The sequence below is a fragment of the Poromitra crassiceps genome (assembly GCF_964638095.1).
Source record: "Poromitra crassiceps genome assembly, chromosome: 4".
In the NCBI taxonomy this organism is placed as follows: domain Eukaryota; kingdom Metazoa; phylum Chordata; class Actinopteri; order Beryciformes; family Melamphaidae; genus Poromitra; species Poromitra crassiceps.
Genome location: NC_139626.1, coordinates 21,955,305 through 21,981,150, shown reverse-complemented (window position 1 = coordinate 21,981,150; position 25,846 = coordinate 21,955,305). Strand labels below are relative to the sequence as shown.

Genomic DNA, 25,846 nt, shown 5'->3' with positions numbered 1-25,846 from the left:
TAACAATACCACAACATACCACAATATAGTAATGGTCTTATTAAACAATGAGGGAGAGGTTTAATAGTTTGTTTGTGTGTGTGTGTGTGTGTGTGTGTGTGTGTAGGGAACGCCAGCCCCAGGTTTGTCCGCTGCACGGCGTACAACATGCCCTGCACATCCGACATGGCCAAGCAGTCTCAGGTGCCGCTGGCCGCCATCATCAAACCTCTCGCCACGCTGCCGCCAGACGAGGTGAGAGACGCATCGAACCTACACTCTGTTCTCTTCTGTATCTTCCTCTGAGACGCATCGAACCTACACTCTGTTCTCTTCTGTATCTTCCTCTGAGACGCATCGAACCTACACTCTGTTCTCTTCTGTATCTTCCTCTGAGATGCATCAAACCTACACTCTGTTCTCTTCTGTATCTTCCTCTGAGACACATCGACCCTACACTACACTCTGTTATCTTCTGTATCTTCCTCTGAGATGCATCAAACCTACACTCTGTTATCTTCTGTATCTTCCTCTGAGACACATCGACCCTACACTACACTCTGTTATCTTCTGTATCTTCCTCTGAGATGCATCAAACCTACACTCTGTTATCTTCTGTATCTTCCTCTGAGACGCATCGAACCTACACTCTGTTCTCTTCTGTATCTTCCTCTGAGATGCATCGAACCTACACTCTGTTCTCTTCTGTATCTTCCTCTGAGATGCATCGACACTACACTCTGTTCTCTTCTGTATCTTCCTCTGAGACGCATCGACACTACACTCTGTTCTCTTCTGTATCTTCCTCTGAGACGCATCGACCCTACACTCTGTTATCTTCTGTATCTTCCTCTGAAACACATGAACCCTACACTCGCTTCACTTCTGTATCTTCCTCTGGGACACATCGACCCTACACTCTGTTCTCTTCTGTATCTTCCTCTGAGACGCATCGACCCTACACTACACTCTGTTATCTTCTGTATCTTCCTCTGAAACACATGAACCCTACACTCGGTTCGCTTCTGTATCTTCCTCTGAGACACATCGACCCTACACTCGGTTCTCTTCTGTATCTTCCTCTGAGCTTTTAGAAACAGTTGGGCAGTTAGTTAGCCGTCACCTTAAAGCCCCATCAGACTGGGATAGTTTTCATCACACTGTCTGGTATATAGTTGTTATCCCAGGACATACTGTCCTTTTTTGGAGGAAACCTTCCGAAACCTTTCAGAAATCTAGGAATATGCATTATTGAAATCATATGTCTTCCTCATCATGTGTCCCATGTGTATTATTCTGCTCAGACTTTAGTAACTGTTGGACAGTTACCTCCCTGAGCCTGATTTGGAGGAGATTATGTTTTCAGGACCATGCCTGATAGGTAATCCTCATCGCAGGATGTGTGTAATGTCAATGGGATAATCTGTCTCAAGATTACGGAGATGGGAGCGGCTGTGTGACCTTGTTTTATTGTACTCGGCACATGTGTAACCAATATGCATTCAGACTGCCACTGGATTAGTTTGACCTGCCATCATTTTTCCAGGACAAATTACTCTAGCTAAAAGAGGGCGGATCTTAACCGATGTGGGTGCAGTGTAGGTACGGATTCGGCTCGCCCTACAGAATCTGCTCGCCCTACCGGAAGTGCTCGGCTCGGGGTCCACAACGGGGTCTAACCCTAACCCTGATTCATATTTTTAATGTCTATCATGTCTGATAACATCAGTATCTTAGCGTTAGCTTGTTAGCTAATCTAAAACAGTCGGCCATTTTGCCCACGTTAATCCCACCACAGCCAATCAAATGCCTACCCCAGCAGATATTGAAGGCGAGCCATTTCAGCACCGACACCGGCACGAAAATCTCAGACATGCTTTACTCTACTTAGATTAATTTTACTTAGGTGAAGTTGTCCTTGTTGCTAATGTTGTAAAATGGATCATGTCGTCTGTCAGCCTCTCCTATTCACCTTATGCAGCCCCGCCCACTTGACCCATTGTATCATGACTTCCTGTTCAAAACGCTGGCTCGTTTACCTGCTCAAACTAGTCTGACTCACCTGGTCAAACCTAATTTGACTCACATTATAAGTCAGACTAGGTTTATGAGTCACAGGAAGTGTAAATACAATCGGAACTTCTGATTGTATTTACACTTCCAACAATCTGAATTTCCGATTGTATTTACACTTCCTGTTAGTCTCTCAAGCCAGACAGTCTCTTCTGCATAAGGTGAATACAGATCATTGGCAAGAAGTATATCTGACTTTCATCTCCTTTTCTCTGATTCAATCTTTCTTCATCAGACCCCTCCATACCTGGTGGACCACGGGGAGGGCGGTCCTATCCGCTGCAATCGCTGCAAGGCCTACATGTGCCCATACATGCAGTTCATAGAGGGAGGTCGCCGCTTCCAGTGTGGTTTCTGCAGCTGCGTCACAGAGGGTGAGTTGATGTCTGTGTCTGTGTTAATGATGAAAAAATTAGGTGTAGAGTTGGAAGTGCTTAGATTTGTTGTTTGTTTTTAACTCAGCACATTGACATCCTCCGTTTCCCCTTTGTACTGTTGTGTTTTCTGCCAGTGCCTCCCAATTACTTCCAGCATCTGGACCACACTGGGAAACGGGTGGACTGCTATGACCGGCCGGAGCTTTCACATGGCAGCTACGAGTTCCTGGCCACGGTCGACTACTGTAAGGTAAGGCACGGGATTGATGGGGGTCTGCCTGTCGGGCTTGAGTCTCCAGCTAAGGAGGAAACTACCTTTTTTGGTCGTGTCGGATTCGAACCCGGGGCGGCCACGCGAAGCACTAAGCCTTTATGGTATGCGTTCTACCACTCTTTTTTGAGACATGATAAGTCAACAAGATAGGAAATGGCACAGGTTATGGACATTAGCATTACTTGGTGATAGAAACCTGTGCACCAGAGTCTCCCATAACAAAATAGATGTTCTTCCTGGCTTTTTGTCTTAACAATGTTGTGATAATCTGTGACGGAGCATAACGTTGCTCTGTCTTGTTTTTGTTTTTAGTCGTTTTCCATTTGGCGACCTATCTGATTGTGATGTGACCCTTCAACCTGATTGGTTGGTGGAACTCAAAGTGACACTGATGACCGGCAGTTTTAATAGAGTTTAAAAGGCAGGGAAAAACCTTGAATATTCACAATAGAACTTTCTCTGCCTGTCTCGGTCTCTAACAGAACAATAAGCTTCCTCAGCCTCCTGCCTTCATCTTCCTTATCGACGTGTCCTACAATGCTGTGAAGAGTGGCATGGTCACCATCGTCTGCCAGGAACTTAAGACCCTGCTAGACTACCTGCCCAGGTACAGAAACACATCAACACAAGAGGGAGGGGCTAGACTACCTGCCGAGGTACAGAAACACATCAACACATGAGGGAGGGGCTAGACTACCTGCCCAGGTACAGAAACACATCAACACAAGAGGGAGGGGCTAGACTACCTGCCGAGGTACAGAAACACATCAACACATGAGGGAGGGGCTAGACTACCTGCCGAGGTACAGAAACACATCAACACAAGAGGGAGGGGCTAGACTACCTGCCCAGGTACAGAAACACATCAACACAAGAGGGAGGGGCTAGACTACCTGCCCAGGTACAGAAACACATCAACACATGAGGGAGGGGAAGAAGGAATGAGAGAAAGGAGGGGGTAGACACACATAGCACTTCACCTTCCAGCTCACCTCTCTCCCATCTCCCTCTGATTCTGTGTCCAGGGAGAACCCAGACATGGACTCTGTGGTGCGGGTGGGTTTCGTCACCTACAACAAGGTGTTGCACTTCTACAATGTAAAGTCAAGCCTGGCCCAGCCCCAAATGCTGGTGGTGTCGGACGTGTCGGACATGTTTGTGCCCCTGCTAGATGGTTTCCTGGTCAACGTCAACGAGAGCCGGGTGGTCATCGAGAGGTGAGGAGGCATAAAGCATGCGCGCGCACACACACACACACACACACACACACACAGTATATAAACACATGTATGAGGTGTATAAACACAGATGAAGCAGTCCGGATTGATGGCACACTTCCGTTTGTGTTTTCCAGTTTGCTGGACCAGATCCCAGAGATGTTTGCGGACACCCGGGAGACGGAGACGGTCTTTGGACCCGTCATCCAGGCAGGACTGGAGGCACTCAAGGTGAACCACCTCTATCTTTTTCTGAGTTCTTAACGTATGCATGTGTTGCAAGTAGAGATGCACCGGCCATTGACCGGCGACCGGCCGGTCAGCCTCAAATATCCAATTATTTTCCGATCAAATTAACTTGCATGCGCCGCACAATGGTTCACGTAGTGCAGACAGTACATCGAGCCCCGCCCCCTAGGAAATAAGATGCAAACACACACAACTCTGCACACGTGCACAGCCACTTCTAATTGCATCTTGCCAGCATAGAGCTGTCCTGTTGCATTTGCTTCCTGTCTCTCTCTCTCCCTCTCTGTGTTTGTGATGACAGTATCGGCTCTGTTTGGCTAGCTGACAGGAGAGTCTTAACTTAAACGTTAACGTTACTTTGCACGGTGAACCACCGCATTGTGTTGTGACTAAAAAACGTGTGCAGCCGAGTAGCTACTGCTGCCGCTCGCTGCCTGGAGCGAGGATCCGTCTTTCTCAATGTCACCCTGTCAGGTTACCTCAAGTTCGCTAGGAAGGAGACAGGAAGTTGTGCTGTTCTGCCTTCTTGTGTCACTTTTGAGAAAAGGTTTAGGCTGTATTGGGCTGTGCAGAGCAACATAAATGTTTAGATAAGTATAATAAGTAATAACATAAAAGTAATAGTGTAAACACACCACACACTGTCCAGTCTTCAGAAAATAATTAAATTACTTATGTTCTATTGTGCTATAACCCTAACATACTGTGTTAACTTAATATACAGTACATGGTTTATGTTCCAGTGTCCCGTCCCCCCCCCCCCCCCGAAATAATATTCTTTTATGGTATTTGCCTAATTTATGTGCACTCATTTCATTTCATCCCCCCGCCCAACCCCCCCCCTCCCAGCAAACCTAGGGGAAACACTGCTTATTTTAATACTCGTTTTGGAAATGTCTAATGACCTTTATTATTATGGAATGTAATATTGTGAAGTAATATGAACCATGTAACTATGAGGTATTACCAAATACTAATTTATGTCTCTTAGTAGGAGCCAGCTTAGAAAGACAATCTTAGAAAAGAAAATCTGAATCGGCCAAACTCAATAGGCTCTTTCACACCGGGCTTGAAAGCCGAAAAATGCACGGAAAATAGGATTCGCGCATCCGATGTGAAAGTCGTGGACGCGCTTTGGTGAATAATTGTTTTACGCCTTTTGTCCCGCGACGGTAGGTAGTAACAGCGCCGGGTTACCTGGCAACCCGCCTCCATTTGAAAGCGTCGTCGCAGCAAGCCGGAAAAGGTGCGAATGGTCAGCTCATTCATAAAAAAATTACAGGGGAAATCACCTCATGTAGCAAGAAAGTGCAGGAGTGAAAGTAAAAAAAAGTAGCCTATACAATCATGACTGCAGGGACACCAGGAGGAATGCTCCATGCGGTTAGGCTTTATGCTCAAACGATGTTGACATTAGGTAAAATTAACGGATATAATAATAAGCTTCAGAGGGCTATAGCTGTCTGTGGCGAGTTGGTCTGATGATATTCCCCCTCGAAATCAGCTCTGTGCATTCCCTTACAAAAACTACTAACGTTAAGTAGTCATGTGCATTTATAGCCTATACTATTCCCCCGACGAACGTTATGCAGACTGCAGCTGTTTGATATGCGGGCGGTCGTGTATCATTTCAATTTTAGTAGGACACCATATCGATCTGCCCGCCCACCATGCGAGTGCACCTATCCTCCCTGCTCAGCGGACTAGGAGAAGGAGGGAAGTCTTGGTTGTTGAATGATTTCGTTCATCATACAGTAGCCTAGGCTACACAAACCTATGAAAATATTAATTTAGGCTAGGAGGAGCAGGAAATCCCTCCGCTTGCCTTTCAATCCGGGAGCGGGGGATTTCACCTGAAAGTACACCACAGCACGGGATTGTGGCCGTGCTGCTTGGCTCTGTGTGAAAGCAATTTCTGTGGCGAGGGTGCGAGCTTTGCGGGACTCCTAAACGGCAATTTTTGCGCGATCTGTGTGTGAAAGAGCCTAATGAGTCAGAGACATGGCTGATGATGGATAATGTTGCTGTGTGTCTCTTCCAGGCTGCAGACTGTGCAGGGAAGCTGTTTGTGTTTCATACCTCTCTGCCCATCGCCGAGGCTCCTGGCAAACTGAAGAACCGGGAGGACAAGAAGCTGGTCGGCACTGACAAGGAGAAGGTAGACACCAGTTTAAAAAGATGCATATTGTGGTAAAGGCTAGGCTTTTATCTATTAGACAAACAACATGTATGCAGAGTTCAAATAGAATTCCACTCAAAAATAAGATCCTCCTTTTTTTTTTACTTCTGCTGCGACTCTGGAATACTACCGTGGTTAAAGTCGAGCTGAAATGGCATTCCAGAGTATTTAACTTCCTTATCGTGACATATTTCAGAGTGAAACGTTGATTGTAGGCGGGAACAGAAACTGGGAGGACTTTGATTGGACAACGGGCTGCTAGAGAGGCAGGACAAAACACTTGGGAAGTTTGATTGGACCGTTGAAAAGTTGGTGCGTTACTAGTGTCAGAACAAACCAATATGGAGTCTGACAGTGATGAGTTGGAAGCAAGCCTTGCTAACATTAGTCCCCATCCAGTTGTGGAGGACTACTCCCCCCGCCCCCCATCTCCCCTGTTACCGGAAAAGCAGGCATACCCCTCGAGCTACCGGAGGCGGGGATGAGGGAAATGACAACTATTTCCTCCTGGGAGTGAGACCATACATGTTTGTTCCCCCCCCACCCCACCCACGCAGGAAAATCACCTAGTCAACATTAGCTCTGTGTCAGCACCGCATCGCAAAGTTGCTGGAGATTGATTTGACAGCTGTCATGTCATGTCATGATATTATTGGTTGAAATTTGATAGTACATGCCGATGTAAGCACACTGCAGATTTTGTTATGAATGAAGACAACATGGTTGAATTTTGATGTGGAAAACCAAAGGAATTGGGTTTGGCATACATTCTTAAATAGGTGCACTCTTATGACCAGGGATGTGATCTAAAATAGTTAAAAAGACACTTTTCATTTCAGCTCAACTTTAACAGTCAAAGCGCTGATTGACTCCATCTCCCTCTCTGTGGCCTTCAGTCTCTGTTTCAGCCCCAGGTCGGTTTCTACGGCAGCCTGGCTAAAGACTGTGTCGCCCAGGGGTGCTGCGTGGACCTCTTCCTCTTCCCCAACCAGTACGTGGATGTGGCCACACTGGGGGTGGTCCCTGTCTCCACGGGGGGCTCGATCTACAAGTACACCTACTTCCAGGTGAAGGAAAAACACACTTCTGACTCAATCGCATTCTGCAACGTCTGCTCTTGCTCCAGGGTTTCCCATATTTGGATTATATTTGCGCAGCCCACCCATGGGAATTGTGTTTTCCATTTATCTTGAGGGCTGTGATGCACTAGTTTATGGAAAACATGGAACATTTACTGCTTTCGAGCAGTGAAAGCATGTTGTTCAACGTCCAGTGAATGCTCCCTGTAGTGATGCTGTGTCTGTACACAAGCTGAATGGAGAGGGAATGTTAGAAACATTATGATGGACTTGATGATGTATGCTGAGGAGGTAACTGCTTTGACATTACCGTAGTTTTATATTGCATTTACAACAACAAAAAAGTCAAATCCAATCCATCATTTCTTGAATGGATTGAATAAAGAAGTTCAGATATAGAAGAATAAAGAAAATGTCTCACTTGGCTTCCCCACTCTATTTCATACAGGCTTTCTTATACACTCACTGACTTGTACTCCCTCTCTCAACCATAGTGTTTCTCTCCTCTTTCTCAGTCATACTCACCCTTTCCTATACACAAACACCAACCCCTAACATACCAGACTGCTCATTTGATGGCGTGTTTTGATTTGTCCCAGGCTGAGACGGACCGCGAGCGATTCCTGAACGACCTCCGACGAGACGTTCAGAAACCAGTCGGCTTTGATGCCGTCCTGAGGGTGCGCACCAGCACAGGTGAGACTGCTCTTAGACATGAAAAGACAGTCAGACTAACAGACGCACACAAACACGCACAATAAGACTCCCCTCCCCTTGTCCTCCTTCACCCCCTCAGGTATCCGAGCGACAGACTTCTTTGGCTCCTTCTTCATGAGTAACACCACAGACGTGGAGCTGGCAGGGCTGGACTGTGACAAGACCGTCACCGTCGAATTCAGACACGACGACAAGCTTAGCGAGGAAACGGGGGCTCTCATGCAGGTGCGGATGGATGGATGATGGATGGATGATAGATAGATGGATGGCTGGATGGGGAAAATATATGAAAATGCTATAAAGGGAGTATGTTTTGTTCTCACTTTTGAAAGTGGCCATTTAATGGTCGCCTTAACTTTGGGGGAGTGGTTCGCGCCTCTAGTCCTCAAGACCCAGAGCCCTACTGGTTTTCAGTCCTACCAGGTAGTTAATAGCATTCGCCTGGTGTTCCGGCCTAATTCAGTACCTATTAGACAGCACCTCCCTGGGAATATTTAAATCAATCAAGTCAAACAATGCAAACATGTATTCTGGACTAGTTCCTGCAATGCATCATTTTGAGGATTTCAAAAATGACATGTGGTTGTGTATTCTGTCCATACATAGGAAAGTCCCACAACCTCAATGGTCCGTGCTAGATTAGATCGGCCGGAAGCACATGTGGAGTGATGATTGGTTTGGGTTTGGGTTTAGGCATGGGGAGTGATGATTGGGGTCAGGGGCTGAGTTAGGTCCCTCCCCCGTCCCTCCGGCTGATCTGTTCTAGCATCAACCCCACCTTTTTGTAATGCAAGGGTTCCCTTGCAAGGGTTCTGTGTACTGTAATGAATTTAGTCATGAACAGCCGGTTGCTCACCTTGGTCCCCTTAATGACTAGCTGTAGTAATGACTAGCTGTAGTAATAATGACCAGCTGTAGTAATGACTAGCTGTAGTAATAATGACTAGCTGTAGTTGCCACTCTGCAACAGAAAAGCTGAAGAAAAGCTTTCTGTCAGCATGTGAGAGCAGAGCACTCTGTTCTGCCTCAAAAGAAGCTAGAGGCAATGTCGCTTCCAAAGCAGCCGCTTTACATCCGCCTTGCAGCTGCTCCCCATTCACTTTAATGTAAACCAAATACGGTAGCTGACTGCTTGAAAAGGTGAGTAGTGAACACAGCCTCGGCCAGTTGATTTGCAAGAAGTCATTAAATACAAGTGCTGCCCATGTTCTCAATGCGTGTGTGTTTCCCTGCAGTGTGCGGTGCTGTACACCAGCTGCAGCGGCCAACGGCGCCTGCGTGTCCACAACATGGCCGTCAACTGCTGCTCTCAGCTGGCTGACCTCTACCGCAACTGTGAGACCGACACCATCATCAACTACTTCTCCAAATATGGTGAGGACTAACTGACCCCCTTCTGAACTGAAAATGATAAGAGGCTCAGGTGGTGATGAAACGATAACCGGTTTTAATGATAACCGCGATAAAATTCCTTTACGATAACCGTGATAAAATTCCTAAAGATAACCGTACGCTTTGAAAGACATGGTAAATACTGTCCATCATCAACCAAAGTTGGCAACCGTCTCCCCCAGAGGCAGATGCGCAGCACAGCCTTGGAGAAATGATTTCAGTGAGTGTATCAATCCTTTTGGGGTCAGGGTTTTCAATATAAAACTTGGTGAAATGATTTCTGTGAGTGTATTACCGTAAATTCCGGACTATAAGACGCACCGGTCTATAAGCCGCGGGACCAAAATTGACTATTTTTTTCTTCTATAAGCCGCACCGGTCTATAAGCCGCGGGTGTTTTGATGTTTAATTACCATATGAAAGGGTTCGTGCACAGAGAGGAATGTCGGGAAAGAGATCGCTGTTTGGGGAAGCTCCCATTTATTAACATTTCAACAAAACAAAACAAAAGTCAGGTCACTAATCCCCAGACAAAATCACACAACAATAGGCTATATGTGCAGCAAACCTGTAACCAGAGAAGTCAAGTCACTAATCCTCGTCTTCCTCTTCTTCCTGCGTACTGAAACCACCAAAGTCCTCATCTTCAGTGTCGGAAACGAACAGGTTCAGGGTGGCTTCGTCAACCACTCTCCTCTCTCCTTCATTGTCACTCAAAACCAACGAACTCCTCTTCATCACTGTCGGCATCGAACAGCCTCTGAAGCCTCTGACGGCCCTCAGCGCCAGCTGTGGCGGCGTCATCCTCTTCATCCCGCAGCAGTCCAGCGTTTTGGAACCCGTTGGTGATTGTGGATGTTTTCACACTCCTATAATATTCCGCTTCTACTGCTCGTCTTGTTGTGAATATTCCTTGATCTTCCTTTGTGTGAATTCGCCGAAGTTTGTGATTTTCTCCTGGTAGTCGGGGGAGGGAGTTGGCCGAGTGGCCGTTTGCTTACCGTAATTACCATATGTAAGTGGTCACGCACAGAGGGGATTGTCGGGAAAGAGGTGGCTGTTTGAGGAAGCTCCCATTTACCGTATTACCGTAACATTTCAACAAAACAACATAACACAACACCACCGTTGTTTATTTTTACAGTGCACACAGTGTCCGCGGTGTGGTGAAAAGAGGGCAAGAGAGGAAATTAAAACAGAAGTGGATTTATAGTTAGAAAGAGTGCTAAAGAAGAGAGAATTCCGTTTTTTATTTTTTTATTTTAGTTACTCACAGTACTATTGACCAGTCCAACTCAAAAGATATTCGGCAGTTTCACTTTGAGCTCTTGTTCCGCCGCTGTCCATCAATGGTTATGACGAGTCTCGCTGGGTACAGTACGCCAAAGCGATATCCATTGACTCGATGATGCTGTTGTATGTTGCGCGTTTCTGTTGCACCAACGCGGAGAGGTCCTGCCGGACGAAAAAGCGCGTACCCTCCCAGGTGAGGGGCTTCTTCCCCGCAGCCTGGAGGATAAGTTGACGGTCGGGCCAGCGGAGTAGGCAGATGAAGATGGCCCTCGGTGGCAGGCCGGGGTCTGGACGTGGCCGAGGCGCCCGGTGTGCCCTGTCCACCTCTGGTGGTTTCTCGCCTTCCTTCAGGTCCAGGATGTAACACAGGATTTTGCCACGAAAGCGTCCATGTCACCCATCTCAGCTCCCTCTTTTACATTGATCAGGCGAATGTTATTTCTTTTACTCCTGCTGATTAAGTCATCAACCTGCGTGTGCAGGGTTTCGATTTTGCATTTTATCCATTTTCGGACTCACTGTGTTGTTTTTGTCCTCCAGTGCGCGGATGCGCTTTTCCGCATTATAAACTCTGTTCACGGTTGCCTTAGTTTCTTTAGTGAGTGAGTGGATGGACTTCTGCACGTTTTCAAACTTGTTTTCAAGCTGCTCAAAACCTCTGAGCGATGTCGGACTTAATCGATAGTGTTTCACGGAGTAAAAGTTTAGCCCAAGCCGTGTATCTCCAGCCTCCAGCAGGTGAGTCATTTCCTCATTCATGGCGTGATTGCTTCGTCTTTTTCTTTCTGCTTACCTGTGTTGTGTTATGTTATGTTATGTTGTTAAAAGAGGGCAAGAGAGGAAATTAAAACAGAAGTGGATTTATAGTTAGAAAGAGTGCTAAAAAAGAGAGTTTTTTTTTTTTTTTTTGGAAAAAATCCATAGATAAGCCGCACCGTTATATAAGCCGCAGGGGCCAAAAAACGGGAAAAAAGCCGCGGCTTATAGTCCGGAATTTACGGTAGTACTTTTTGAACATTTTCAGCACATTTTAACAATAGCATGATAATACTGATAACCATGATAATTTTGGTCACTATAATCGTGATATGGGATTTGCATATCGTTTCATCTCTAGGCTCAGGCCGTCCGTGGTAATGGAGGATTGGTGGAGAGCGCAGAATGTGCATTCACACATTCTGCATTATTAGTTAGACAAGCAGACTTGTGTCAGATGGTTGTTGGTTTAAATCCTCAAATGGGCTGGGGAAATGTGAGTGGGCAAAGAGAATGAGTCATGGTCTCCTTCCCTTATATTACCATCACAAAAAGCACTCCTGGGGAGGCGCTCATGAGCCAACGGTAGAAGGCTGTGGCTGTCCATGACCGCTTCCTGATATCAGTGTGTGCAGATGTGTTGTGAAGCAGGGCATTGCTCAGTCAGCTGATCAGTCCCCGGATGAATACTGGCTAAAATAAATTCAAAATAGTAAATGTGTAAACAGCAGACATCTGCAAATCTATAATCAATTGTGAGAGTTCTCAAGGTTGTAATTACAATCATGAAATATCAAGTTTTTTATATTATTATAGCCTGTTCCCTGCTGAAATGACCAAATTTCCCCATAAGGATAAATAAAGTTAATTTAATTTGATCAAACCCCTTAACATATGAATCCCCTATGGTTGACATACTGCATTGTTAGATATTATTGTGTGTAGTAGTGGTGTCACCATTTATATGTGTGGTGCAGCGTTCCGCAGCATCCTGAACAGCCCCACCAAGACAGTGAGAGACAGCCTGGTCAACCAGTGTGCCCAGATACTGGCCTGCTACCGCAAGAACTGTGCCAGCCCCTCCTCTGCTGGCCAGGTATTGAAAACAGTTGGCATACACACACCTGACAGACAACACACACACTCACACTGATGATCATCCATCTCCTCTTGGTCATTGACAACATGGAATACCTTGTGTTACAAAATTACTAGGGATGCACGATATATCGGCAGTCATATCGGTATCGGCCGATGTTAGTAATTTTTTTATATATCTGCATCGGTACAATGAGCAAAATAACAGCAATGTTAATATATCGGTTATCGGTATCGGCCAAAATTTTCATTGAGAGCAAACAATGCAGTAAATCTATGATTTTCCAAATGTTTTGGAATGAAAGAAAGACATTACTTTTTCACAGTGTTTACATGTGTTTTTCAGTATGTGCACAATTTTATTATCATAGAAACTTGTTTTTATGCAGATCATAATGTAAAATATCGGTTACTTACCGGCCATAACAGCAAAGTTAATATCAGTATCGGCCAAAATGTTCATACCGGTGCATCCCCCCAAAAAATACTGTTAACACTCGAGAAATGATTAACTCTCTCTTTATCATCATTGACAGACATGGGGAAAATCCACTGCACAAAAACACACACAGAAAATTACCCCGGGCTCATTGGGGCACACAGGAACATTTTGTATTAAAGAGAAAAAAAATATCACACACACACCCACACACACAAAATACAACCTTACATTTTAGTTTTGTGCTTTTCTGTCTCCATTGTCCGCTTTGCCCTGATCGTATCCACACATCAGCAAGTGTCTGTTTTGGTGTGTATTTCACCAACTGTCCCTGTGTGCTGTGCAGCTGATCCTGCCAGAGTGTATGAAGCTGTTACCGGTGTATCTGAACTGCGTGCTGAAGAGCGACGTGCTGTTGCCGGGCGCTGACGTGTCGTTGGACGACCGGGCCTACCTGAGGCAGCTGCTCAGCTGCATGGATGTCTCAGAGAGCCACGTCTTCTTCTACCCACGCCTGCTGCCCCTGGTGAGATGCCCTTCTCTAGTCTATGTTCCATTGTTTTCTTCTTTTCATTTTGTCCGTTTCTGTTTTTTTAAATGTGCAAATAAACAAAATAAAAATATTATATCGGATAGTTCTGGTACTCACTGGAGGTTGTAAAATAGATTCAGCTCACAGCTCGCTTCCGAGTCCATCTTGTTGCTTACTACCTCTTCACAGTAATGAGTTCAGTTGGGCACCGAACTGTGATGACCGAAGCCCAAACCTGCTATCCCTGCACTCCCTGCACAATGCAAAAAAAGATCATTCATTTTTTCCTCTTCAGTCACACAGATATCATGATGTATCCTAGATGAAATTTCTTGCAATGTATCGATTATCGCAGAATCGCTGTATCGTGATAGTATCGTGAGTTACTCTGCGATTCCCACGACTACTGTTTGAAAGATCTTGAACATATTGTGTGAGTGACTCACTGAACATTCTTCCCTGGCTCTCCAGACAAAGTCGGAAGGCGAGACATTGCCGGTGGCAGTGAGGAACTCGGAGGAGCGGCTGTCTAAAGGCGGAGTTTACATCATGGAGACGGGGCTCCACCTCTTCCTCTGGGTGGGAGCCAATGCCCAGCAGGAGCTGCTGCTCAACATCTTCGGCACGCCAAGCTTCAGCCAGATAGACCCTGACATGGTGAGCGAGAACACCACGCCAAGCTTCAGCCAGATAGACCCTAACATGGTGAGAGAGAACAACACGCCAAGCTTCAGCCAGGTAGACCCCAACATGGTGAGAGAGAACACCACGCTAAGCTTCAGCCAGGTAGACCTAGAGAACACACCTGCTACATCAGGTGGTTGTTGACCTTAGCTGATTGACCCACCGTCAGCGTCTGCTGTTGCTGAGAAGACAACACACTATGTGGACATTACTGGGTTTGTCAGGGACATGAGACCTTCATCAGGAATATCAGTGTATGCAAGTGTTCAGTGTTTGTAATCCTCGTATCCATCTCTTTTATGTCAATATGTTGTGTTTCAGACAAGTTTGCCTGTGCTGGACAACACTTTCTCTCAGAGACTCCGGGAGATCATCGAGTCCTTCAGAGCACAGCGGTCACGATACATGAAGGTCAGTCTTGCCTGTTGTCGGTCTGTTAACCTCTCCTCCATGCTGTCTTGTTCTTCCCCTTACTTTTTTTATTTGTCCAATTCAAGTCTGCCTGTTCATTCTCACTTTCTGCCCCTCCCTCGCTCTCGTTTGACTGACTCTCTCCCTCTTGTTTGCAGTTGATGGTGGTGAAACAGGAAGACAAAGCTGAGCTGATATTCAGGCACTTCCTGGTTGAGGACAAGAGCGCCAGCGGGGGAGCGTCATACGTGGACTTCCTGTGTCACATGCACAAGGAGATCCGCCAGCTTCTCAGCTAGGACCCCCCCATCCCCGTCACCTTTCACCCTTCCCTCTGAGAGCTTTTTTTTTTCTTTTTTTACCTAATAAACTAAACCTCCCCTCGCTCTCCCTGTCAGCCAAGGGCCAGAGACATATACGCAGCCAGCTGGCAGATCATGTCATGCCTGTGTGTTAGAGAGAAAGTGTGTCTGTGTGCGTGAGAGAGAGAATATTGTTCATAGAGCTCTACTTTGCCTCAAATCTTAACGCTCCAACACAGCAGGAGCGGAATAATTGGCGAGGGAGGGTAGTGTGTATATACACAAGCGAGCATTTGTGTATGCAACTGACTGTGAGTGAATGAGTGAGTGAATGAATGAGTGAGTGAGGGAGAGGGCTGATGTTGATTGTAGTTGGTGTACTGTCTGTAACACTAGCACTGAAAGGCTGTTCTGGGTGCATAAACGACCCTCTGATAGCAAACTCGACTCTTTTTGTATGCTTGAAACCCAGTAAAGCAAAGGATAAACTACATAACAAGACATATATGAAATGAAATAAATGCTGTTCTTTTCCATCTAGAATTATTTTTCTATCTGTCTTTTCTCACGTTTTGCCATGGCCTTAGTACCCCCCCCCCCAACACACACACACTCTGCCATGCTGCTCCACTCATCCAAAATATGTGCGTGCGCCCGCCGCTGCCCTCTTGTGTTATCTCCCGGTGTGTCAGTGGCTGCTCGCACCACCAGAGCTTCAGATCGAGATACTCTGAATGACCACTCAATCTTGAGTCTGCTCACCTTTTTATAGTTATTTCCTGAAGCAAACATACTGGGAGTATCTTCAATCGAAACTCTGGTGTCCACAATCACAGTAAAAAATAACACTAGTAATGGGCAGCTGTAGTAAGGGGCAAGTGGGTGCTGTGACTGTGACTACTGTCACAGTGATTCGTAAAATCCAGATTTGCTCAAATTGGCTAAAGTCAAGTGTCTTGCCCGTCGATGCATCGACATCGAGCTCAAGCAGAGCCTCAAATTTTTTCACTGATGGACCAGATGTGCACTTTGAATTGCTGTCATGATTCTGTTACGTCTGAGAAGAAACCGCCATTGAAAGTCTATGCACCATTACGAAAGGCCAGAGCAAAAATATATATATATATATAAATATATAGCAGGGGTATGGACTTGTGATCGCAAACATCACAGCAATGGTAAATTCTCTGCAGGATTAGTGTCTGTGGATAATTCTGTCTGTTGGGTTGTTCTGCATTGCACATGAGGTATAGAGCTGCGGACTTTAGAAAAGTCAAAGGATGTGGTGGCAAAAATGTGTAAAAAATACTAATTCACAATCTCCAGCCAATACAATTGAGTAGAGAAAGACATCAGATCGATGGACGAGTTGTCTTTTAGCTAAATTTATGGGTCTCCACACTGAAGACTTTAAGTGCGTAAATAAAGTATATACTCTGTACAGAATTTAAAAATCAATTGTAAAGACCTGCCTGAACAGCTGTGGTTTGTCAATTGGTTTGGTTTCTCTGTCACAAACACAATTTGCCTAAATATGAAGGCATGGCATTTACTAAAAAGAGGAAAAGCTTAGACTGGCTTTTTGAGAAGTTTGTGTATGTGTGTGTGAGTGAAAGGGAGTGTGTTAACTGTGTGCATGTGGAAACGGTCCTGGTGAATTTCTCCTGAGGAACAGAGGGATCAGCCAACACACACACACACACTCCCTGTGAGATTGAAATCAGACTTTTTTTCCTTATCACTTTCCGTTCTTTATTTTTTAATGTGATTTTTGTGTTAGTTCAGTGTGGCTGTGCCCCTCTGTTCCGTCGTGCGTTCGCTGACTGTCTAATTGACCCACTGTGTGACTGTAATGTTAATTTCTCCCCCCCCCCCCACACACACACTTCTTTCATTTTGTTTTGTTCATTGCCTCTTTGGGACTGCTAATAAAATGATTGTTGAAAGTGAAACTCCACATTGCGCTTCTCCCATCCCTTGTGTGTCTGCTACAAACTGACATTTGCCATTGCAGATGCACTTTATTCCACTCAGGATGTGATTTTGTTTTTCCCATCTTCATATCATAATGGATTATTTTGGCATTCCTGTACAACGGAAGTAATCAGTCATTGAATAACGCCCCCCACCCCCCACCCACCCCCACCCCCCACACACACACTTTTTCGATTTAATTTCAGGCTTAAATTCAAACAGAAAAAAGAATATAGATGCAGGGTTCTCAAAATGGGAACCACCAGGGGGCCTTAAGGGGTTTCCGGTAGAGTTCTCAGTTTCAGCCCTGACGGGCTTGGACTGACAATTTATGATAATTGGTCGGGTCGGGTTCAGGCTGTGCAAGAAAAGAAAAAGAAAAATGTCTTTACAGTAGGCTAGACTGATACTCTCTTTATTCTCTCTCCTTCTCTTCCATGCTTAAACATGCATGTATGCACACACAGCTTAGAATTCAGAGTTTTAGGCTGAGCCTGACAAGACCCGGCCCAGCCCGACGGGGTCGGGTTCGGACCGTCAATTTTTGCTAATTGGTCGGGTCGGGTTGGGCTCCGGCTTCAACTTACTGTACTGGGGCCGGCTCGGGTCGGGTTTGAATTTTCAGGCCCGTTGAGAACTCTAATTTCCAAAAATTGATCACCAGTCTTTCATTTACAAGAATTATATCAATTAGAGAATGTAGACAAATGACTGTTCTATAGGTTCTCATATTATCTTTTTATCTTTCTGTAAAGCACATTGATTGGCATTTTATGTTTGAAATGTGCTATATAAATAAAGTATTATTTATTATTATTATCTCACCTGCAATACAGATAGGCATGGAGTTCTGGACAAAATCATATCTGACAAAACATTCTCAGATCTCTCAGGGATGCAAACTACCGGTAGTCACCTTTTTTATCTGAAAAAATATGACACTTAAGTGAATGATTTCTGGTTTTGTGTCTGCCCTGGTATCTGTCACCTTTTTCACTCTCCATGAGTTTCTATCCCATATTCTCAGATTGGGGTCAGGCAAAATGGGGGTCTGTGGCTCGTTGGGCCCATACGCTTCCATAGTAATGTGGTCTTTTGTGTTCCTTGATTGAGTTTGAGAGTCACTGATATACAGTATGTATAAGGGACTGTTCATTATTTAGAAGGGGGGGTCACTGGAGGGATTTGGGGCACTCTAAATTAAAAAGCTGTGACCCTTCTCTGACCAAAATATATTTTTCCTTGAATCTCCACAAGTGATTTGAAAAATATGATTGACACTCCCCGACGAAATGTTATACTATTTTCGCTTGTGAAACAAATGTTCAGTGTCAATATAAATCATAGGCAGCGCGAGGGCATCACGCATATGGGACAAAAAAAGCACAAAATAAAAAATTAGTGTAAACAAAAACACAAAAACTTTACCTTTAAAATTGCCAGAGTACCATTCCAGTTGGCGGGAGAGGCCAGACCTACCATAGTTTCTCTACCAACCTGCCAGCTTATACTGTGGGTAATTGAGGGCACACACCTGGAACTTGTCAGGAGGGGATTGGCTATTTAAGGTGGACTGCTGTTAAGGTGGACTAGTGCAGTTCACCTGGTTACAGTAATCAGTGTTGGGGTAACTCATTACAAAAGTAACATATTACATGTAATATATTACTTTTAGCAGTAACTCAGTAATATAACTTATTACTTATAGGATTTCAGTAATATTATACCAGTTACTTTGTCAAGTAACTCAAGTTACAAATTTAGTTACATTTTATTAAATCAAAGCACATATTTAAAAAAGATATAATCATTTCCTAATCAAACTGTGTTTTTATGCAAATAACCACTATAGATGACAATCACAAAGGAAAATAATAACATTTAGAATTTTGGATTGTTTACACTGACTTCAAGGCGGTTGAAATTATCTTTTGGGATGGTTCCGGGGTGGCGATGTCATTCTGCTACTGTTGTTGTTTTGGTGAAAGTAATGCAAAAGTAGTGTAGTAAGTAATGAGTTACTCTACACAGACAGTAATATTGTAAAGTAACTTATTACTTTCAAATGAAAGTAACTAGTAATATGTAGTATATTACATTTTGAAAGTAACTTACCCAACACTGACAGTAATAAAGTAGGGATAGGAGTTTTTGTTCCAGAATATAGGGTTAGAATAGGGAAAAGGGTCAGTGAGGGTGTATCAGATTACACAGCAGAAATGCTAGCAATATTGTTGGCAGTACAGTGGTTGGAGGAAACAAGACCGGTAAGAGCGATTATATGTTCAGATTCAAGCTCATCATTATCTAGTTTACAGAGCAGTCATTCAGTAGACCAGACATTTTGATTGAGGTACAGCAGTCATTATATAGAATTGGGATGATGGGACTGACAGTTATTTTGTTATGGATTCCGGCGCATGTTGGGGTCAGAGGGAACGAGATTGTAGACATGATTGCAAAGGAGGCTACAAAAAATCAAAACATTGACTTGGCAGTGACCATCAGCAAGACAGAAGTCAAGGCCATTGTCAAGCAGAGGTTGAGGGGAAGGTGGCAAAAACAATGGGAGGAAGAGAGGAAGGGACGGTGGTTTTATAAGATTCAAAGGAAAGTGGGGGAGATGAGAAGCGCAGGAAGGAACAGGAGAGAGGAGACAATTATATCAAGACTCAAGTTTGGACACACTGGATTAAACAGTTAATTAGTCATTATAGGAAAGCATAATACAGGTAGATGTGAGTGCGGGCAAGAAGAAACAATTGAACATGTAATGATACACTGTCAGAAATATGAGTCAGAAAGAAGGCAGCTGGTACAGGACCTCAGAGAGGTAAAAGTAAACTTTGAATTGGTGGATATTTTGCAAAAGAGCTCAGGGGATAACTGTTATTGACTCATATTTCAGTATCTTAGAACAACAAATTTGATTGAGAGGATATGAGGATATTATTGTAGGTGTGTGTATATATATAGATATGTATGTATGTATGTATGTATCTATCTATCTATATATATATTTGTTTCTTTCTTTAATTTTTTTTTTTATAAATACTAAATAGTAGAGTAATAGATTCTGATCCACACTCCATACCAGTTGGTGGCGGTAATGCACCAATTCGTTGTTTGCCAACCGCTAATAAACCTTAAAGAAGAAGACGAAGAAGAAGAAGAAGAGCGGGAGTTTCATCAAATTATCAGAAGTTTGCAGAGGACGATGCGATCTCTTCCTACTCAGGTTGTGAATTTGCGCTGTAGTCTGCTCAGACTCACGTTTGGATTGCATGTTTATTGTTATCTTTGTTTGTGTACAGCTAACTGTAGCTTTCACGTTATCTGTCACTTCCGTGTTTATTTGCGGTCCAAAATACACACATAACACGCAATTGTCTTCTACCCCGGGTTTAAATCAGTTCTTGTAGACAAAAATCACCATAAAGCCATATGCAGCACACTGAATTGACCGTTTGTTTTAATGTCACAGGTAGGAAGCATTGAGAGTGGTGATTTTTTTATTCGTTGCCCAGAAGATAAACTGCCAGCATGTCGCAGAGAAAGAGACTGTCCAACACACAGAGGAGCTCTTCTCAGAGCAAAGCGCGGGTAAGAGAAGACATGCAGTGTTTACGTTACACATCACATGCTAGCTATCCTGGATCAGCAAAATGAGGAATAGCTGAACGTCTCTAGAATAAAAATCACTCAACGTATTTTCCCTGTGACCCCTCGTCCTACTTTGGGAATCCGTGACATTTAGAAACCCTTAATTTGTCATCCCTTCTGAAGCTCTAACGTTACATACTTTTATCCAAAGCCGCGACTTACAATAACACATTTTTGTCAGCAATAGAGCAATCAACTATGCAACACAGTCTATGACAGCTACAACCTCTGAAGAAATAGGGGTAACGTTTTTTTAGAGAGAGAAAGAGAAAGATGTTAGTTCAAGAAGGGGCCAGGTGGAGCCTGAAAAGATGTGTTTTAAGTTTTTGCCAGTCCTGACCATAGGGGGGAGCTCATTCCACCATTGCCGTGCCAGGGACGAGAAGAGTCACCAGTTATACCAGGATACCAACAGAAAATTTAGCTTGATGGCAGTATGATGTCCGAATCATTACATATTTTTTTAGGAATATACATTAATGCAATGCTAAATTCTGAAAAGGCATATGAAGATGTAATCGTCATCGTGATTGATAACTCAAGTCAAACCAGATTAGTAATTTAACATTATCATTATTATTTCTTAATGTCAATGCTAATTAGGTATGGAATTAACCTAGGTGGCCCATCTTGGTGACAACACACCTGGTCATATTTTCTGATAATGCATTATGATAATGGAGTAGCGATAACGCACTAACACAGGTTTCTAAGAGTGTGTTTGTATGTTTCAGCGCTCTGACACCTTGCAGGGTGAGGAAGAGGATGATGACACATTCACTCAGCCGAGTACAACACAGGTCCAGAGAGGACTGGAGAGGCTCACGATTGCACAGGTTGACCAAAAGGTAACACACACACACACACATTTCAAATGAAAAAGCTCATCTTGGTCTTTTATTTAATGCTTTATCACACACTTTGACTATCTGTCATGTAGATGGCAGAGGTGGTGCAGTACTTTCTAATGAGGGACCAAAAGAAGATTCCCATCCGCCGAGCAGGTATGTCGAGTCACACAAATGATCACACACAGGTATCGTAGAAGGATCGACTGAAATAATAGTACCAAGTAGTATTGAAACTTCTCCAGGCAAACGACACCTGCAGTCAATCCTTTTTGTACACAGATCTAGAAAAACTGACTTATTTGTATGGTTTTGCTCGCAGCCGATCACAGCAAGCATTGTTTGATTTAATGCAACGTGTGATTGGCCCACCGCCGCAGCAGCAGCAGCAGCTACAATCCCATACAGTCTGTTGCAGTGAGGTCGAGCACGGTGTATGTGATGGAGTTGGTACGGTAGTTAAAAATAAAAATAATAATAATAATAATCGAATAAAGTACTCTATTAGTTATCGGTGTCACTTAGTTTAAGGTTAATGGTATTGGTACTGGTATTTTTTTTAAAGATACCCAGCCTTACACACACACACACACACACACACACACACACACACAGATTGATCATGTGTATATTTTAATGATCTAATGCCATCCCTCCCCTTCCTCCATCCTCTAGACATTGTGAAACATGTGGTGAAAGAGTACAGAAACATCTTCCCTGAGATCATGAAGAGAGTAGAGCGGTACTTTGCACAGGTGTGTACAGACTGAGAGGATCAGGGGCAACCTTATCATCTGAACACCAAAAAAGTGTCAGATTTAAAAGAAAAATCCTTCTCAACCACTCTCCCTCCCATCTTTGGCAGTCTTTTAATTCTCTCTTAACGTCTAATGCAACATTCCCCCCATCTCTTTCTTTGTATTTTTTTCTTTTCCACTCTTTCGGGCAGGTGTTTGGTCTGAAACTGGTTGAAATCGACCCAAAAACTCACGTGTACATGCTGATCAATAAGATGGAGACAGCTGAAAGGGCCTCCTTGAGCAAGTGAGTATCTGTTTGGATCCATAACTATATGTGACTTTAAGTATGTATTGCAATAATTTTGCTTGGAAATGCTTGAAGTGTTCAATTGAAGTGTATCTTTTTGTGTCAGCATGATCTTCTGCGTATAGATGTCAGTATATTAATTCATCTGCTTGTTTTCCCGGTGTGTAAAACACCCTAGCAACCCGAAGATGGGTCTGCTCTTTGTGATCCTAGGCATTGTTTTCATGAAAGGAGGCGTTGTCAATGAAAGTGAGTGATATGTCTTTCTGCATTCCTCAACCATACATCTATTCATGTATTCATCCAGCCATTCACTGGATCTTCATGTTGTCCTCATAATGGGGTTAAATGGCATGTACTGTGTACAGCATGTGAAAAAACATCTGGTCATGTTTTGTGCTTCAGACCTCATCTGGAACACACTGAAGAAACTACGCGTTGACCCTGGGTAAGGCAGGAGTTCTTTGTCTCACGTTATGTGTGTATGCATGTCATTTGCACCAGATCCTAAATTACTTTTTGACATATCGATCATATTTTATTCACGCGTTCATATTGCACGGTCATGAGTTATTCTTGTGCTGTTCTCCAGAGAGAAACACGAAGAGTTTGGCGATGTTAAGCGCGTGGTCACAGATGAGTTTGTGCGTCAAAGGTGAGGACCGGTTTTTAATGTGGTTTGATTTTTGTATTCCTTTCCCCAGTTCCTTGCAAAGCAGATGGGTTGCTCAGCTGGTTAAATGAAGAAAATGTTCACTTTGTTGTGCACCCCCCCTCCCCCTCCCCAACACCCTACTTTCTCCTCTCCCCTCCTGAAAGTGTGAATGTCTGGGCTGTGTTAACCTGATGGCTCAGTGGTCTAATGCAGCGGGTCTGTAAACCGAAGGTCCCAGGTTCAAGCCTGGCTGGGATCAATCAATGTGTGTATAGTCGCCATGTAATTGCAAGTACTGTACTGGTGTGTTCAGAGCCAGTGTCTGTCAGACCATAGACTCTGGTTTATACCACACCACAGAGCAGCAGGAGAGTGGAAGAGACTCAGACCGCTACAGCAGAGCGGCTGGACCAGCACTGACTCCCTACATTATAATAATGTATATATGACGATATATATCCTAAGTTAACATAAAGGGTAACTTTACAGTAATACATAACACATAACATTTCACGTTAAAAAAAATGTGGGTTTAAAGAAATTATTTTTTCAATGTTTGTTTTTTTAAGTTTTGGACTGAGTGAAATGGTCTCTCCCGATTCTAAATATAGCTGAACCGTTTGGTTTGACCAAGTAAAACTATTTTTTATAAGCATTTTACGAAATGTCTATAAGAAAATAAATTGCGGAAGAAAATCTCTGGTACAGTGCTGAAGCAGGAAGTGACGTTCACTTTGCCTCTCTATATCTAAACATACAAGAACGTGTGTGTGTGCGTGTGTGTGCGTGTGCGTGCGTGTGCGCACAGATACCTGGAGTATGTACGAATCCCACACACGGAGCCAATTGAGCATGAATTCCACTGGGGTCAACGTGCCTTATTGGAAGTGTCGAAAGTAAAAATCCTGGAGTTCATGGGTGAGGTAAGATCCGCTGCCTTACCGTACCCACCCACACACACACACACCCTAGTGTGTGAGCCATGGATGTATTAAAGTGATGGATACGGTATGGAAATTCTCTGCCCATTCATTTGAACGTATGTACGTACGTACGTTTCAACTTCCTTGTTTTACTTCTGTGATGTGCAGCCCAAGCGAGCCCAGGCCCAGAGTTATAATGGCCAGAGCCATAAAGCGGGAGCTCCAGAAAACGGTTCTTGGTGGCTTTAATTGAAGAAAACTGAACCCATAATCTAAAACTTGATCATCAAAAGAGTTGTTTTTGACTCTGTGATACCCAGAAAAAAAATTCCCAGAGTTTTACAACTGCTGCTTTCCCCATGTAAATGGATGGGGGGAAACAGTTTCTGGACTGCAGGGCGTCGCGCGACTTGCAATACGGAGGTGGCCAGCATGTTCAATTTGCTTCTCTCCCCAGACTCAAATATTATGTTTAATCGCTGCGCTTCGCATACTACATATGAGTCTGTGCCACTTCACAGCCACTGCTGGTTTTTTGAAGGCGGGTTGAAATTGAATGAGTGACAGGTCGTAGCACCGATGAGAAAGCGGTTCGAAAAATGGGCTGCGCCTCCCGTGTCGTCTGATCGCAAAGTCGTGAACTGATTGGGGAGGACTGAATCCATCACTGGCATATGACTGGCCAAATGAACGGTTTCCTCCCATAACCAGCCGGCTGGGGGGAAGCGTCCCAGACCCAGAGAGAGATCTGCAACATGCAGTAACGTAGTGTATCAGCGTAATAACTCTGATGGGTCTCGCGTTAAGACTAAGTGAGACCTGATGCTGGGAGCCTGGTGTGCCAGTGTAAGTAATGGTGATTTGGTGTTTGTGTCCTTTTCTCTGTCTCAGCTCTATGGCCAGGACCCGCAGAGCTGGAGCCAGCAGTACAGAGAAGCCACCAAAGAGGCCACCAACTCCGCCCAGGCCAGCACTAGTAGTCAGAGATAAGCCCATGTTCTTACATGTTACATATTACAGTACATGATCCCCACCTCCCTTGATTTGTTTCTTCTCCTTCTTTTTTCTTAGTTTTCAGTATTTATTTTTGGATGATGCTTGGAGGAAAATAGAGAAACGATTAATTCTGAACACATTTTTTATTTATTTTTTGTGAACATTAATTGAAGATCAACAACCCAGATACATTTGCTCCACTTCATCCTCACTATCTGTACATTACGCAAGATGTACCTGAATTAAACTGAACTGAACTGACGTTAATTCGATCCCAGCTAAATCAAATGTTGTGAAGGAGGGGAGGGGAGGGCGGTGGTTTGTATTTTGGTTGTTTGTATTGTAATTTGGTTTGTGTATACATTTAGCTAAATTGAAAATTAATAAATATATTGTTGGTGGAAAAACATAACTTTCACATAAAACATGCAAATTGTTTTTATTTTAAGGTGTTATATTTTTTCAAGTTCAGATAATAAAATCCTTTTATATAGATTTAAAAAGATGAATGATTGCCTTTGTCTTTTTGTTTCTACATTTTCTCTCGCACTCATTGTATCATCAAAAAGCAGAAGACACACAGGCACAACCACACAGAGCAGCGTTACAACTGCAGTATGAGTGTGATGGTGTAACCCAGTGGTTCTCAAATGGGGATCCGGGGACCCCCATGGGTCCTTGAGGGGGTT

General features: G+C 44.0%; 2 protein-coding genes across 2 annotated transcripts in view; both read left to right on the top strand.

Annotated features, from left to right (window-relative positions):
* Positions 1-16,975, top strand: part of LOC310774526 (protein transport protein Sec24C-like) — a 33,757-nt gene extending 16,782 nt beyond the window's left edge. Inside the window, exons 8-23 of the mRNA XM_083634611.1 lie at positions 107-234; positions 2,288-2,426; positions 2,564-2,679; positions 3,186-3,310; positions 3,729-3,920; positions 4,058-4,151; positions 6,211-6,327; positions 7,245-7,415; positions 8,027-8,123; positions 8,224-8,369; positions 9,380-9,518; positions 12,563-12,681; positions 13,469-13,648; positions 14,126-14,311; positions 14,660-14,749; positions 14,908-16,975. Coding sequence (XP_083490737.1) covers positions 107-234; positions 2,288-2,426; positions 2,564-2,679; positions 3,186-3,310; positions 3,729-3,920; positions 4,058-4,151; positions 6,211-6,327; positions 7,245-7,415; positions 8,027-8,123; positions 8,224-8,369; positions 9,380-9,518; positions 12,563-12,681; positions 13,469-13,648; positions 14,126-14,311; positions 14,660-14,749; positions 14,908-15,048 — 2,180 coding nt within the window. The 3' untranslated portion in view covers positions 15,049-16,975. The remainder of the gene's footprint in view (positions 1-106; positions 235-2,287; positions 2,427-2,563; positions 2,680-3,185; positions 3,311-3,728; positions 3,921-4,057; positions 4,152-6,210; positions 6,328-7,244; positions 7,416-8,026; positions 8,124-8,223; positions 8,370-9,379; positions 9,519-12,562; positions 12,682-13,468; positions 13,649-14,125; positions 14,312-14,659; positions 14,750-14,907) is intronic.
* A 3,593-nt stretch (positions 16,976-20,568) lies between these two features.
* Positions 20,569-25,151, top strand: LOC310775669 (non-structural maintenance of chromosomes element 3 homolog; the record flags this gene model as incomplete). The annotated part of the gene is made up of 10 exons (XM_083635818.1): positions 20,569-20,628; positions 21,423-21,536; positions 21,629-21,692; positions 22,212-22,291; positions 22,486-22,580; positions 22,762-22,832; positions 22,989-23,031; positions 23,176-23,238; positions 24,047-24,161; positions 25,053-25,151. 10 exons carry the CDS (start codon positions 20,569-20,571, stop codon positions 25,149-25,151), a joined length of 804 nt encoding a protein of 267 aa, XP_083491944.1.
* Between the last annotated feature and the right edge of the window lie 695 nt (positions 25,152-25,846).